General features: G+C 45.3%; 1 protein-coding gene across 1 annotated transcript; it reads right to left on the bottom strand.

Moving 5' to 3' along the window:
• Positions 1-2044: 2044 nt before the first annotated feature.
• On the bottom strand, positions 2045-4837 carry LOC132805599 (immunoglobulin lambda-1 light chain-like). The gene is made up of 3 exons (XM_060820736.1): positions 4783-4837; positions 4314-4667; positions 2045-2367 (listed from the first exon to the last, which is right to left on the bottom strand). Exons 1-3 carry the CDS (start codon positions 4829-4831, stop codon positions 2045-2047), a joined length of 726 nt encoding a protein of 241 aa, XP_060676719.1. The 5' UTR covers positions 4832-4837.
• Positions 4838-15183: the final 10346 nt, after the last annotated feature.

The following is a 15183-nucleotide window of genomic DNA, read 5'->3' as shown; positions in this document are numbered from 1 at the left end:
GGAAGTGTGTGTATGGGAGAGAAATTGATTTAAGTGTGTGTGCGTGAGAGGAATGGAGTTAAGTGTGTGTAAGAGACGATGAGCGTGTATCTATGTATGTGTACATATATAGTTATAGGGTATATATGTGATGCCATGTGCTAAGAATGAAGCATGTAAATTTTGATGGAGAAAGCCTTTTAGGTATATATTAATAAGAGATCCCATTGCCAGAGAGATTTTCTCAGTCCCATGTTTGCAAACAAACAGCAATTAATCCCTGACATTTGACAGACCTCGCAGGTATGGGGCAGCAGTGGAGGGTTCGACGTGGTGGAGGGGAGCATTAACCGTGGTCCCCAGTTCCACGTGAACACTGATGGTGCACGAAGGAATCCAGGAATTTGCACATGAAAACACAGAGGGTTGTTGTTGTTGGCTGGGACTGTCATTGAAGGAGCGATCTGGCTATCCCACAACTAACACCTCCCCATTGCTTGAAACCCTCTCCACCAAATTCCTACCCACATTTCGAAATTTCCTGTTGAATCTGCTTCTACCTTCCTACATCCTAGATCACAACGTATCACTGCATCAAAATAACTCTTATTTCTGTGTAAACTCCCCTCTTAAATCTGGCTAGCGACCCTCCCTCAAGCAGGAGCAATCTCCCCTGACTGCCTCTGCCTTTATCCTCCACCAGCCTCCACGAGAAACTACGGAGAGCACATTCTGGATGAGATAGGACAAGGACAAAGCTGCATGCCCCCCCCTCAGAAAAAGCCCATTGACCATCATCCAGAAGCTGAGATTAGGGGGTGGGGGTGATGTAGCTGCCAAATTGTTGTTGGTGTGAAGATGATGGTCAGTGGCGTTGGAGAAATGGCACGTGTGCGAATGTGGGCGTGTGTGTGTCTGGGTGCCTGTAATTGTGTGTGTTGGACTGGGAAATGGGACCGAGATAGAGACCTCTCTGTGGGTTTTCTGATTCTGACCCTCAGTGTGCTGGCCCTGACTCAGCGTGTGTTTCACACAGTGCACCTGCTATCTACTCTTGCCATTTAGACCATACTAAAGTATACAGTGCAGGGCACCAAATTCCATCAGAATTACAGAGGCACCCAGACAAGGGTTATGATTAACAAGATCGATGACAGAAGTGGGAGGTGAGACAACCAGTAGAGTGAACAGCCTGAGACACATCTCTTTGAAGAATAGAGAGCTCAAGGCATGAGGTTTGATCGATGCTTTTAAAGGTCTGAGATTTCGATGGTGGGATATTCCATTTCTGTAGCAAACAAAACGGAAGTTGTTCGACATCACTCAATCCTCAGGAAGGGATATTTTGAAACTGGGAAGTGGGGAATGATGGGGCACTCGTTCCCATGGGAGGTGGGGTAGAATGGGGGCCATGGTGCCAGGACACCGGGTGGAGAATGGGGGAGGATGCAGCAAACTTGCCCATGGGAAGTAAGGGAGAATGGAGGACTCGCTACCACGGGAAGTGTGGAAGAATGGTGAACTCACTCCCACGGGGAGTGGGGAGAGAATGGGAGAGTCGCTTCTTCGGGAAGTGGGGGAGATTGGAGGATTTATTGCTGCTGGGAGTGATTGAGTGAATGTTATTAATGTGCGATGCCATGCATCATTTGATGCAGTTTTGTGTAACGTTGTCACAGGTGCATACTATCCACAGCCAAGGCCCTCAGTGCTCCTTTCAGTGTCCAATAACGATAGACAGTCATTTCGTGATACCATTTCATATTTATTCATATCTTCTTTCATGCAAACTTCACAAATACAACATGGCCATTGTCTAGAAGGGGAGATTGCTCGCTGTTCTACCCAAAGTCAAAGGTTACACGCAAAATGTTGGAGGCAATTGTAGCAGGAAATCCCTACTCACCAAATGGAACAATCATTTCACTGATTTCTGACATTCTTCGACATTCAGATTGTTCACCAAATACTGATATTGCTGAGAAATTGCATTGCAAAACAGAAACAAACAACAAAACGCCACATTGCACGATGGGACTGACCCATGACATTGTATACCTTAGAGCTAACATTCGTTGGAGCTGATGGTGTTGAGGAGAGGTGAGTTCAGTGAACCGTGCCTCACACTGCAGGAATATCTGGAGCCTTTCTTCCATTCAGTGGCCGGGACTGTCAGGTAACTGCTCAGACTGTAGCTTTGATCACTGTCCCGGGACACAGGGCTCGTGGCCACCCCACTGTCTGTCTCTTTTCCATCCACGCTCCAGAGGACCTGCACAAAACCTGGCTTAAAGCGATTCACCAGACAGGAAATGGTGGCTGATCCTGTGTCTATTTGTTCTGGCGAAGGAGGGAGCAGCAGGACAGATGGTTTCTGATCATCACTACCTGTGTGAGGGAAGCGAGAGAGAGGGTTATATATATGAATAAAAATCGCTGACCATGTGTGCAAGGGAGAGTTATTTATTTGTATAAAACTTTGAATTGTGCAAGAGACAGAGCATCATTAATATCTTTGCAGATAACACTTTGACGTGTGTATGTAAATGTGCGGATATGTTATGTGTTTGTGTGTAGGACAGAGACAGAAAAAAAAATTTATAATACTCTAACTTTTTAATGTGCTAGTGAAAGAGAGAGAAATATTAATACATAACAACTACCTGTGCATGTACAGGTGTGTGACAGAAAGGGATCGAGAGTGAGTGATTGATTAATGCATGAATAACACTGTGAAGTGTGTGTGTGTGTGTGTGTGAACGATAGAGTTATTAACATAACCATTTGACCTGTGTGTAACAGCGAATAATTGGTTCATACAAGATGGTAACCGCTGTGCGTGTGTGTGAGAGAAATATTAACATAATACTGAGTTGTGCATGTGAGAGATACTCGATCTAAATGGAGTTCAATGCAGTTAAATGTGAGGCGATTCATTTTGGGAAGAATAGCAGGAAGGCAGAAAACTGGGTCAATGGAACAAAGAAGGGCTTATGCCCGATATGTCGAATCTCCTGTTCCTTGCATGCTGCCTGACCTGCTGCGCTTTTCCAGCAACACATTTTCAACTCAATGGAAATAAGCTTGGGAGTGTGGACGTGCAGAGGGATCTTGTTGCCCATGTACATAGATCCGCAAAAGTTGCCACTCAGATTGATGGTGCTGTTAAGAAGGCAGACGGTGTGTTTGGTTTTATTGGGAGAGGGATTGAGTTTTAGAGCTGTGATGTCATGCTGCAACTGTACAAAACGCTAGTGCGGCCTCACTTGGAATACTGTGTGCAGTTCTGATCGTTCCATTACAGGAAGGATGTGGAAGCATTGGAAAAGATGCAGAGGAGATTTGCTAGGATGTTGCCTGGTCTGAAGTGAGCGGGGACTTATGAGGAAAGGCTGGGGGACTTGGGTCTGTTCTCATTGGAGAGAGGAATGCTAAGAAACGATTTAATAGAGACAGACAAGATGATCAGCGGATTAAGTAGGGCGGAGAGTGACAGACCTTTTCCTCGGATGATGACATCTGCTTGTACGAGGGGGGAATAGCTGCAAATTGAGGGGTGATAGATTTAAGACAGATGTTAGAGAGTGGTAAGGGCATGGAATACCCTTCCTGCCAATTTAGTTAACTCAGCCACATTGGGGTCATTTAAACAGTCTTTGGATAAGCATATGGATTATGATGGGATAATGTAGGGTAATGGCTTAGATTAGTTCACAGGTCGGTGCAACATCGAGCGCCGAAAGGCCTGTTTTGTGCTGTCTTGTTCTATGTTCTAATCTCTGACCTGTGCATGTGACAAAGGGAGAGGGAAAGGGATAGAGAGAACTCTTGAGACAATTAACACTCTGTCCTGTGTGTTTCCGTAAAATAGAGAGAATTGTTAATAAAACATTAACCTGTGTGGGAAAATAATTGATATATTCTATCTGATGGTGTGTGTGTATGTGTGTGTGTGTCTGTGTGTGTGTGTGTGTGTCTGTGTGTGTGTGTGTATGTGTCTGTGTATGTGTGTGTGTGTGTCTGTGTGTGTGTGTGTGTGTGTGTGCCTGTCTGTCTGTGTGGGGGATTCGTTTTTGCAGAGAGTGACTATGTGACTGTGGATACATGTTTATGTGAAAGAGACAACATTATTAATATAAACAACTCTCTGCCCTGTGTGCATCTGTGAGAAAATTATTGACGCAATACTTTGCCTTGTGAGGACGAGTGAGAAATGTTGCAAAATGTATTACATCGTGATGTTTTCGACATACAGAGAACAGCATCGACTCTGAAACGATACATATTCAACTTATCTGAAAAAAAGTTTATAGAGAGAAAACAGAACCACTTACTCCGGACGATCAGGGCAGTTCCACCTCCAAAGATGTAACCCCACACTTCACAGTAATAGACGGCAGAGTCACCAGAGACCACGTTTCCGATGGTTAGAATGTAACTGTTGTTAGGAGAGTCTCGTGAAGGTTGGAAACGGTCAGTGAAGCCGGTGCCTCTGTGTATTTCACCATTGATCTTATGCTGGATAACAAACACTGGGGTTTCTCCGAGACTCTGTCGGTACCACCTCACATCGTAGGTATCCACATTATCATCCTGCAGCACACACTTCAACTGGGCGGTCTGGCCAACAGAGACTGGGTCGGAAAATAGACTCTGTTTGAGGACAGGCTCAGCATCAGCCAAGGTACCTACCATAAAGAAACACAGACATGCACACATCCAGTGACTTTGGGAACAATAAAGGAACTGGGGCTGACACAAACATATTTAATGGACGGATGTTTAACTCGAGCAATTTCTGACCTGTCACGTGGAGCAGCAGAACACACAGCAGATGCAGTATCGGAAACATTTCCACTGGAGAATGTGTGGAAACAGCCAGCCACCCGGGTGTAGCTTTCAGTCTAAGTGTTTGTGTAAACCCGTGGGAGCCACTCTGCAACCAGTATCGGTAAACTGGGAGGGTTTCCCAGCTTTATTTATTCACCAGAATGCAAATGAAAAGGCAGAGACCAGGCAAATCGAACCTTTGGGTTTTACCCGATCTATTTCTGGCTTCTCATATCCTTGTCCATCTTATGAACCTTTGCATTTACGAATGTTTAATGTTTGAATGGGCTGTGTTCATTGGAACATAGCAAATAAGGTCAGACATAGGCCATTCAGCCCTTCGATACGAATCTGCCTTCCAATAGGATCACAGTTGATCATTCAACTCAATCAAATCGATTAGATCCTAGTTGATCATTCAACTCAATCAATTCGATTAGATCCTAGTTGATCATTCAACTCAATCCTCGATCCCACTTTAGTCCCAAGAAATGTAAACAATGTCTTCTTCAAAACATACAGTTAAGAAAAAAAGCCTCTTTTCTCTCTCTCTGCTCCCCTTGAGTCATAGAGATACAGAGTTCTAGAGGCATATATAGCAAGGAAACAGGCCCAATGCGTCCATGCTAGCCAGATTTACAGTCATAGAGTCCTACAGCACGGTGACAGGCCCTTTGGCTTAAACTGGTCCAAGCCGGCCAAAATGTCTGTCCACGATAATCCCATTTCCCTGTACTTGGCCAGAACTTTCTAACTTTTTTCTCACCACAAATTTGCCCGAATGCCTTTTAAATGTTGTTAATTTACCCGTCTCAAACGCCTCTGCTAGCAGCTCATTCCATATGCGTGCTATCCTGTATGTAAAAAAGTTGCCCCTCAGTTTGCGTTTATTCTTTCTCTTCTAACCTTAAACTGATGTCTTCTAGTCCTCGATTCCACATCCCTGGAAAAAAGACTGAGTGCATTCACCCTCTCCGTGCCTCTCATAATCATAAGCTTTCCCCTCAGTCTCTTACACTCGAAAGAAAGAAGTCCTAGCTTGTCCAACCTCTCCCTATAACTGAGACCATGGATTCCAGGCAACATTCTAGTAAATTTCTTCTTCACTCTTTCCAGTTTAATGATATCTTTCTTTTAACAAGGTGACTAAAACTGAACACAATACTCCAAGTGCTGTCTCTCTAATGTCCTGTATAATTGCGACATAACTTCCCAACTTCTATCCTCAATGCCCTTACTGATGAAGGCTAGTGTGCCAAAAGCATTCTTACCTGCCCAGTCTACCTGCGACTCCATTTTCAGAGAACTGCAAACCTGAACTCCAAGAGCCTTCTGTCCCACAGACTCCTAAAGTCCCTACAATTCACCATGAAACTCAGACCTTTATTTGACTTTCCAAAATGCAAGACCTCCTAAACTGAATTGTCCCATTTACCTGCATTTGTCCCAGATCCCTTGAGACATTTCTTATGCATGTGCCTGATCAGTTGCCTTTTAAATATTGTAATTACATCCTCCTCTCCCACTTCCTCTGGCATTTAGTTCCCTACACACACTATCGTCTGTGTGAACAAGTTGTCCCTTATGTCAATTGCCCCTTAAATCTTTTTCCTCTCACTTTAAACCTATGTCTTTTACTTTTTGACTCCTCACTTTGGGAGATAGATCTTGGGTTAACTATGCGCCTTATCATTTTATAAATCTCTATAAGATCAACACTTAGCATGCTATGCTCCAGGTAAATAAGGTCCCAGCCTATCCAACTTTTCTCTATAAGTCAAATGATTTCAGTCTTGATAACATGCCTTTTATTTATCCTTTCTAGTTTAACAACATTCTTTTTGTTGCAGTGCGACTTGAATTGTTCTCCAAATGCAGCATTACCAATGTCTTTTACAGCTGTAACATGAAATCCAAACCCCTCTGCTCAGTGATCTGGCCAATGAAGAAAACTGTGTCAAACCCTTTATTGACCATCCTGTCTACCTGAGACATCACATTCAAGGGACGACGGCCCCGTCTCTCTGTTCTACAACACTCCCCATGGCCCTAATATTAACTGCTTATGTCCTACAGTTTGTCAGCTCAGTTGGTATGGTTGTGATATCAACTGACACCAGCAGCGTGGGTTCGATTCCTGCATCAGTTGCGGTTACAATGAAGGACTCCCCTTACCAATGTCTTCCCTCATCTGAGATGTGGTGACCCTCAGGTTAAAGTGTTACCAGTTGCCTCTGTAATGAGGGAGCAACCATCTAAGTTTGTGAGTGTGTTATCTTTATCCCTTTTTAAAATCTTTTCCTCTACATTCATTTGAAACCCTTTAATTTCCCTTTCCTTTTTGTTCCCTAAATCAAGCTTGTTCATTTTCAATCGAATCATAGTTAGTTATACTAATCATAGTTATGGGCGGCTCGGTGGCACAGTGGTTAGCACTGCTGTCTCACAGCGCCTGAGACCCAGGTTCAATTCCCGACTCAGGCGACTGATTGTGGAGTTTGCACGTTCTCCTCCAAGTGCTCCGGTTTCCTCCCACAGTCCCAAAGAATGTGTGGGTCAGGTGAATTGGCCATGCTAAATTGCCCGTAGTGTTAGGCAAGGAGTAATAGTAGGGGTATGGGCGGGTTGCGCTTCAGCGGGTCGGTGTGGACTTGTTGGACCGAAGGGCCTGTTTCCACACTGTAAGTAATCTAATCTAATCTAAAATTAGTCTGAAATTTCCCATCTCAAGTCACAATTTCCCTTCTTCAGATCCTGGAATCTTTAACAGTCACTTCGAGCATTTCACTTTCACAGGAGACAGGTTTTGTTTGCACTTTCAACTTATCTGACAACCTTCTCAGTTCAGCCTTCGTTAAAGATTTCAAATAATCTAAAGAAAAAGCCTTTTCCTCCCCAAAGCATCCAAAATCATTCAAACCAGTCAGGAAACCTTGGCATGAACCGCCTCTTGCAGTCTATAATATTCAGGTAGACAATTTATTTTCAGAAAATATACCAATTCATCTTATGCTCATATATACCGGACAATCCCTCATATTTTTTATATATGATCCCGACTGATGGTATGGCTGGACAAACCAGATTACAGAATGATCCCGAGGGTCCATAGATTAAGAGCAGGGAGGTACTGCTTGAACTGTACAAAATGTGTGTTAGGCTGCATCTATAGGATTGTGTGTAGCATTCCAGAAACCACATGATAGGAGGATTGTGACAGCACTGTAGAGGATGTGAAGGAGGTTTACCAGGATGTTGCCTGGGCTGTAGAGTCGAAGCTATAAAGTTAGATTGGATAAATATATTTTTTTGCCTTGGAGCAGAGAAAATTGTGAAAGACCATACGCTATGGAGCAGTACAGTACAGGAATAGGCTATTTGGTCTACTCTATCAGAGCTGACCATGGTGCCGTTATAAACTAATTCTATCTGTCTGCACATGGTTGTATACCTCTATTCTTTGCTTGTACATCTGTATGTCTGAATGCCTCTTAAACATTGCTATTGTATCTGATTCTACCATCTTCGATGAGATCAGGTTTAACGCTTGGGGGCATTTCAGATTGTATCCTGGATCAGTCGCGACCTGGCAGCTTCTCCAGGCTTGTAGGCCATTCTGACTGAGATGACTGTTCGTTGGCAGAAGTGTTGTGGAATCCATAACATTACGAGGGGCATAAATAGGGTAGGCAGCAAGGATCCTCTCCCGTTGCAAGAAGGATGAATGACCGGAGGCATAGATTTAAATTAAGTGGCAGGAGGTTTAGAGAACATATCACAAAAATTGCTGTCACCCAGAGGGAGGTGGAAATCTGGAACACACTGCTTGGGAAGATGGTAGAGGGAGAAATTTGAATAGGTATTTGGATGTGCATTTGTGATGATAAGGCTATGGGCCAAGTGCTGGAAAGTAAGATTAGAACATTTAGGGGATCATTTTTGACAAGCTGATGTGATGGGTTGATGACCAATTTGCCTGGGCAAACGTGAGGACCACAGATGCTGGAAAACTGGGTTTAGATCAGAGTGGTGCTGGAAAAGCACAGCAGGTCAGGCAGAATCCGAGGAGCAGGAAAATTGACGTTTCGGGCAAAAACCCTTCATCAGGAATAGAGGCAGGGAGCCTCCAGAGCCTATACTGGAGATCTTATATGACTTTTCTTTTTGATTGACATCCCCAATATTAAACATGCTCCGTTCTAAAGCCTATTCACAGCACTTCCTTGAGTCAGAACCATTGACATATGGGATGACCTGCTGGCTTCGGTCTTGTCATGACTTTAAACCAGCAATGGTGAGTCCATCAGTGCAAAGAACATGGCCGAAGGAGGAGATGAAGAGGAAGAGTCGGCTTTAAATTGGATATCAAGGCTGAAAAGGAAAAGAAACTATATTAGTAATTGGACAAGCCAGTGGTAGATGGACATTGATGTGGGAAAATGAGGAATTGTTCGGAGGGCTTTTGTCAGAGGAAAGGAAAAAGCAGGGTATTTCTGAAAGGACTGAAATGTTTTGGTTTTCAGAAGAATTGCAGATACAGGGAAGTGAGAAAGTTAACAAATAAAACCACACACAGATTAGGACAACAAGTGATATTTTTTGATTCACCTGTGAGGTATGGGGTTCCTCGTTTCCCCTTGAGAAGGTGTCAATGAGATGCCTTCTTGAATTGCTGTAGTCTCTTAGGAGCACCCACAATACCATGAGAGAGAAAAGATTGACCTAGCAACACTGAAGGAACAGCTGATGCATTTCCAGGTCAGGACGATGAGTGGCTTGAAGGAGAGCTTGCGGGGATACTGTTCCCATGCATCTGCTGCCCTTGCCCTTCTGGATGGAATTGGCCATGGGTTTGGAAAGTGCTAAGGATCTTTGGTGAATTTCTACGATGTATCTTGTAGATGGCACACGCCGCCACAACTGAGTGTCCATGCTGTATGGAGTGAGTGTTTGTGGAAAAAGCATGTAAGGATTTATTGTGAGGGGGCAAGAGTACATAAGAAAGACCCTTGTGGTGCAGGGGCAATTTCCTTACCTTTGAGCAAGGGAATTTGGGTTCAAGTCTCTCTGACTTCAGAGATATGTGATGACATACTTGAGTACGTGTTCTAAAGTACCAAGCAGTAAAGGTTTTACTGCAGTTATGCAGTGATTTGGTGAGCCTGCTCCAGCAGTAATGCGTCTCCTCATCTATGGAATGATAGGCTTATCCTTGAGGGAACACAGTGAAGTTTCACCAAGAGGAAAGGCTGTACTACGATGAGAGTGGGCCTACAACCTCTTGCAATTAAAAGAATTAGAGATAATCTCACTGAAAGATATCGGAATTTGAGAGGTTTTAGTAGGTCCATGCGGACAGACTGTACTCCTCTGCCCTCCAGGAACCACACAAACCCACACCCTCGCCATATCAACCGCACTCAGTCGAGTGTCTAGTCCACATTCTAGCTTAAGGGATCAACCAATTCGGATTGAGATGAAAGGAAATTCTTTAGCTCCGTGAATGCTGAATCTGTGGCATTCTGTATGCATGTTAAGGCCATAAGACATAGGAATGGAAGTAAGGCCATTCGGGCCCATCGAGTCCACTCCACCATTCAATCATGGCTGATGGGCATTTCAATCCCACTTACCAGCGTTCTCCCCATAGCCCTTAATTCCTCGTGACATCAAGAATCTATCAATCTCTGCCTTGAAGACATTTAGCGTCCCGGCCTCCACTGCACTCTGCGGCAATGAATTCCACAGGCCCACCACCCTCTGGCTGAAGAAATGTCTCCGCATTTCTGTTCTGAATTGACCCCTCTAATTCTAAGGCTGTGTCCACGGGTCCTAGTCTCCCCGCCTAACGGAAACAATTTCCTAGCGTCCACCCTTTCCAAGCCATGTATTATCTTGTAAGTTTCTATTAAATCTCCCCTTAATCTTCTAAACTCCAATGAATGCAATCCCAGGATCCTCAGCCGTTCCTTGTATGGTAGCATGTTGAAGACTCTGAGGGGTAGAATATCCCACCAAAGTGATTCGAGGGATATGTGATAGGAAAATGGAGTTGTGCAAACAGCCACAATAGTACACGGTACTGAACGGCTGCTCATGATTGAGGGTCTGACTGGCGTCCTCTTTCTTAGGTGGTATGTTTACTTATATTGTAGGCTTGTTGGTTTGTTCTGGAGACACGGTGGCTCAGTGGTTATCACTGCTGCCTCACAGCGCCAGGGCCACGAGTTCCATGGAATTTACACATTGTCCCTGTGTCTGTGCGGGTTTCGTCCAGTTGACTGGCTTCCTTCCAACAGTCCAACAATGTGCAGTTTAGGTGGGTCGGCCATGCAAAAGTTTCCCCGCAGTATCCAGGAAAGTGAAGGCTGGCTGAGTTAGACAGGGGAAAGAGTAGGTGTTACAGGAATTGGGTGGGTCTAGGTAAAATGCCCTCCAGAGGGTAGATGGACCGAATGGCCTGCTTCCCTGCTAAAGGGATTCAATGAAAGCTGCTGTACAACAATGATCATTTTACCAGAGTCTGACTGCACAGTGTGACTGAACCCAGCTCAATAATGATTCATACAATCCAAGAGCAGGATCCGAGACCGCCTTTGCATCTGCTTTCAATGCAACGGTATTGTTCGACCTCAGAGGACCTGGGGCGGTGGGAGGGTGGTGGGGGGGAGGGTAGGTGCGGGGAAAGGGTGCGTTTCATGTGCCTCATTTTAGCTCCCGAGAGCCCAAGCCATATTATTTTTGGGCTGTTTGTGAAGGGGCTGCAGGTGGTGCGGTCACTGGCTCCAGATGGAGGGGAAGGGGAGGGTCACGTCGGCAGAGGAACTGAAACCTCTCTGGTCACTGAGCGATTCGAAATGGCAGCACCCCGTGACACCATCAGTCCTCAGCCCCAAACCATCACACAGGCGGTTGTAGCTTCACCCATGCGCAGGAGGGAAAATGCAGAGGCTCCATCAAACCCTTACCTTCTCAGGCATGTCACACATTTACACAAACAGACCCATCGAAATAACCTAATTGGATTCCTGCTGTGTACTCTCTGAGCTCTCTTATTCCTTGTTTCATGCCTCCTTGTCTCTGTAACCACCTCTATCCCGTACACCCCTCTCAATCTCTGTCACCTCTTCCAGCCCCTACATTCCCTCCCTATCTCTGTAACTTTCTCCATCTCATACACCCCTGCCTACGTTTGTATATATCCTCCTGATCCTGCACCTCTCCCAAGCACAGTAACTTTACCAGCCTGTATACAGCTCCCAACCTCTGAAACATCCTTCAGCTCTTATGCCCCTATTTATCTCTGCAACCTCCCCCATCTCTGTAACCACATCCAGCCCCTAAATACTTCCCTATTTCTGCAATTGCCACCAGCGCCTATACTCTGCCCTACTTCAAATGTCCTCCATTCCCTCTACACCTCCCGATTTTTATAACCTCCTGCGGCTGTACATCCTTTCATACTTGTTTCTTTCTCCAGCCCCTACATTCCTTCTCCCTGTAACTTCCTCGGGCCTTTTAACCCCTCCTGACTCTGTAAAGTTCTACAACTCCTATATGCATTCTCTATCTCTTTGAAGTCCACCTATGCATGCGACCCTCCATATCTCAGTAATGTCCTGTAGCTCCTATATCCCATCCTATGATCATACCCTCCTCCAGTTCTTACACCGCTCCCTATTTCTGTCATATCCTCCACACCCTATACACACCTTTATATGACTCTGCCAAATACCTTCCTACAATTCTTACAGGCTTCCCTGCCTCTTCCACTTCCTCCAGCCCCTTGTTTCATCCGCATTTCTGTCAACCCCTCCAGAGCCTACACCATTGCATATCTCCATGCACTCCACATTTCCCAAACATTGCAACATCCTCCAGACACTGCAACATGCCCTACTTCTGTTACTTCCTACTGCCCCAACAACCTTCCCTATTTCTATAACTGCCTCTAGCTCCTACATCTTCCACTAACTCTGTAACCTCCTCCACTTTCTACAAGCCGCCCTCTCACTGTAACATTCTGCAGACTCCTCATGCCATCCTAACTCCTGCACTCCTGCAGCCTCGACATCCTCTCCCAATCTTGTTAAACACTCCAGCCCCTACACCTCTCTCTACCTGTTTAACCTCCTCCAACCGCTTGACCCCTTGCTAAACCTGTAACCAATCCGGGTGTAGCACTCCACCCTCTTTTTGAAACGACCACCAGTCCATATCCATCTGCTTATTCTGCCACTCCATCCAGCTCCTGCACTCCTCCGTCTCTCTCTGTAATCTCCACCAACTCCTACACAACTCCCTACCTCTGCAACCTTCTCCATCCCATACATCCCTCTTGTCTCTGTTACCCCCCCCCCCCCCCCCCACCATCACTGGAGCCTCATCTGGCCTCTAATCTCGTTGCTATCTCTGTCACCTACCTCAGTCCTACGCTTCTCCCAAATTCTCCTCCAGAACCAACACTACTTCTGATCTCGGTCTCCTCCTGCAGCGGCAACTCTCTCCCTCTCTCTATAACCTCCTTCAGCCTCTCCACCTCAATAAAGTGTCACATTTTGTGAAACCAAAGCAGGACAGGACTTGCAAATTTATTGCATGGCTCTGTGGAACAGAGTGACCAAGGGGTGGAGGTGCAGAGTTCCTTGAAAGTGGAGTTAAAGGTAGTCACGGTGTTGAAAAGGGCCTATGGTGTGTCATGACTGTGCAGGGCATTGTTTGATCTACTTTCATAATACTTTCTTCAGTTCTGTTCTCCTTTCCATAGGAAAGATGTTGTTAAACTTGAAAGGATGCAGAAGAGAATTGCAGGGATGATGCTGGGATTTGAGGCTTATGGAGAGCCTAAGTAGGCCATGTTTTCTTTCCCCTGGAATGTAGGCCTGTCTTTTCTGTAAATGTCGCTGACAACAAAAGATGTCTAGCAGAGACTAATTACGTTGTTGTTCAACCCTGTTTTGCCAAAGTTCATATATTGTCAATAAGAACTAAATCTTTTATTAAAGGTGCAAGCTGGTATCGAGAATTGAGTATTCATCATGGTTGAGATTGATGTTCAAAAATATCTAGTTAGAATCCATTAGGGTCAATTTTGAGAGTCATTGAAGTTTTAAATGTTGCTGTGGTTGCAATACAGAGATGCAAAGGTTTAACTTTCTGTCTCCATGATGTAACATATCAGCGAGCTAAGTTGAAGGAAATCCTGGACAAATTATGGCCATTTAATGTAGTAGAACTTATAATTATTGAGTTGAGTCACTTGGCAGTGCAGAACCTCAGTGCGGTTGGAAAAAGGAGACATGTTTCACTTACCAATCCAAATGGAATAAACCCAAATTTCAAAGGGAAAAACAATTAATTTACGTATGTCATTGTATTTAAGTTACCTATATATATGACTGGCTAAAATGAACTCTCCAGTCTGGCTACAAGGTTGCCAGTTAAGAAACAGTCAGGGTTGAAGAGCTGGGTGACCAACTGATTCATCCTCTACATGCTGATTTCATTGGCCTGGATTTGAGAGTGCTTTTGTTCTTGGGTTGAATCATTGGATCCTTGGTCCCTAACAGAAGTGTTATAAATCCAAGGATCGATGGTGAGTCCGTCCTGGACAGCCTATTGGGGATGCTAAGTCCACTGAGTTGGTGTATGGGGAACAAGCGTGGGACAGGGAATGTAGTCCTTTGGCAGAGCAACTCCCTCAACTTTTGCCAACGGCTGAATGAACAAGGACACAACCTCCCCCTGCTATTCACCCGACTGTGAAATAGTGGAATCAGGCTGTTGTTGACAGCTCCCAAAGTCGATTTTTCTGCTCCCACCGTCTCAGCCTCACAGACCCCTTATTGAACAATTAAGGTGCAGACCTTCAGTAGACTCTCATCCAGCACCTACACCCATGCCATCTCCGTAACCTCCTCCAACCTCTCAATCCCTCTTTACTCTTTAATCCTCTCCATCCCCCTGCACACATCTTTGTAACCTCTCCAGCCCCAACACCCCTCCCCAAGTCTGTAACCTAGTCCGCCCCTGAACTCCACCCTGTCGGTGTGGTCCCATCCAGTCCCTGCAGTGCTGTCTGTCTCTGTAGCCTCCTCTAGTCGCTACATCTTTCCCTACTTCTGGCACGTCCTTCAGCCCTACACGCCTCCTTATCTCTGTCACCGCCTCAAGCCCAACAGCCTGCTCTCTCTGTCACCTACTTTAGCGCCCTCATCCTCCCCACTCCACCTCCCCCTCCAGTCCCTGTATCTGTCCCTACCCCATTACCTTTTCCCACCCTTACATCCCTCTCAGTCTGTGTCACCTCCTCCAGCCACTGTAACCTCTTTCTCTCTCTGTATACTCCTCCATTCCATCCACCCCAGTAAAATG

The sequence above is a fragment of the Hemiscyllium ocellatum genome, chromosome 50, assembly GCF_020745735.1.
Source record: "Hemiscyllium ocellatum isolate sHemOce1 chromosome 50, sHemOce1.pat.X.cur, whole genome shotgun sequence".
NCBI lineage: Eukaryota > Metazoa > Chordata > Chondrichthyes > Orectolobiformes > Hemiscylliidae > Hemiscyllium > Hemiscyllium ocellatum.
This window is presented reverse-complemented; position numbering and strand designations above follow the sequence as displayed.

What these genes read in the sequence shown, in the direction of transcription:
- LOC132805599 (XM_060820736.1), bottom strand. Translation starts at nt 4,831, where the DNA reads ATGTTTCCGATACTGCATCTGCTGTGTGTTCTGCTGCTCCACGTGACA. An exon ending in TCTGCTGCTCCACGTGACAG is followed by an intron (nt 4,668 to 4,782) that starts GTCAGAAATTGC and finishes TCTTTATGGTAG; the next exon opens with GTACCTTGGCTGATGCTGAG. An exon ending in AACTGCCCTGATCGTCCGGA is followed by an intron (nt 2,368 to 4,313) that starts GTAAGTGGTTCT and finishes TCCCTCACACAG; the next exon opens with GTAGTGATGATCAGAAACCA.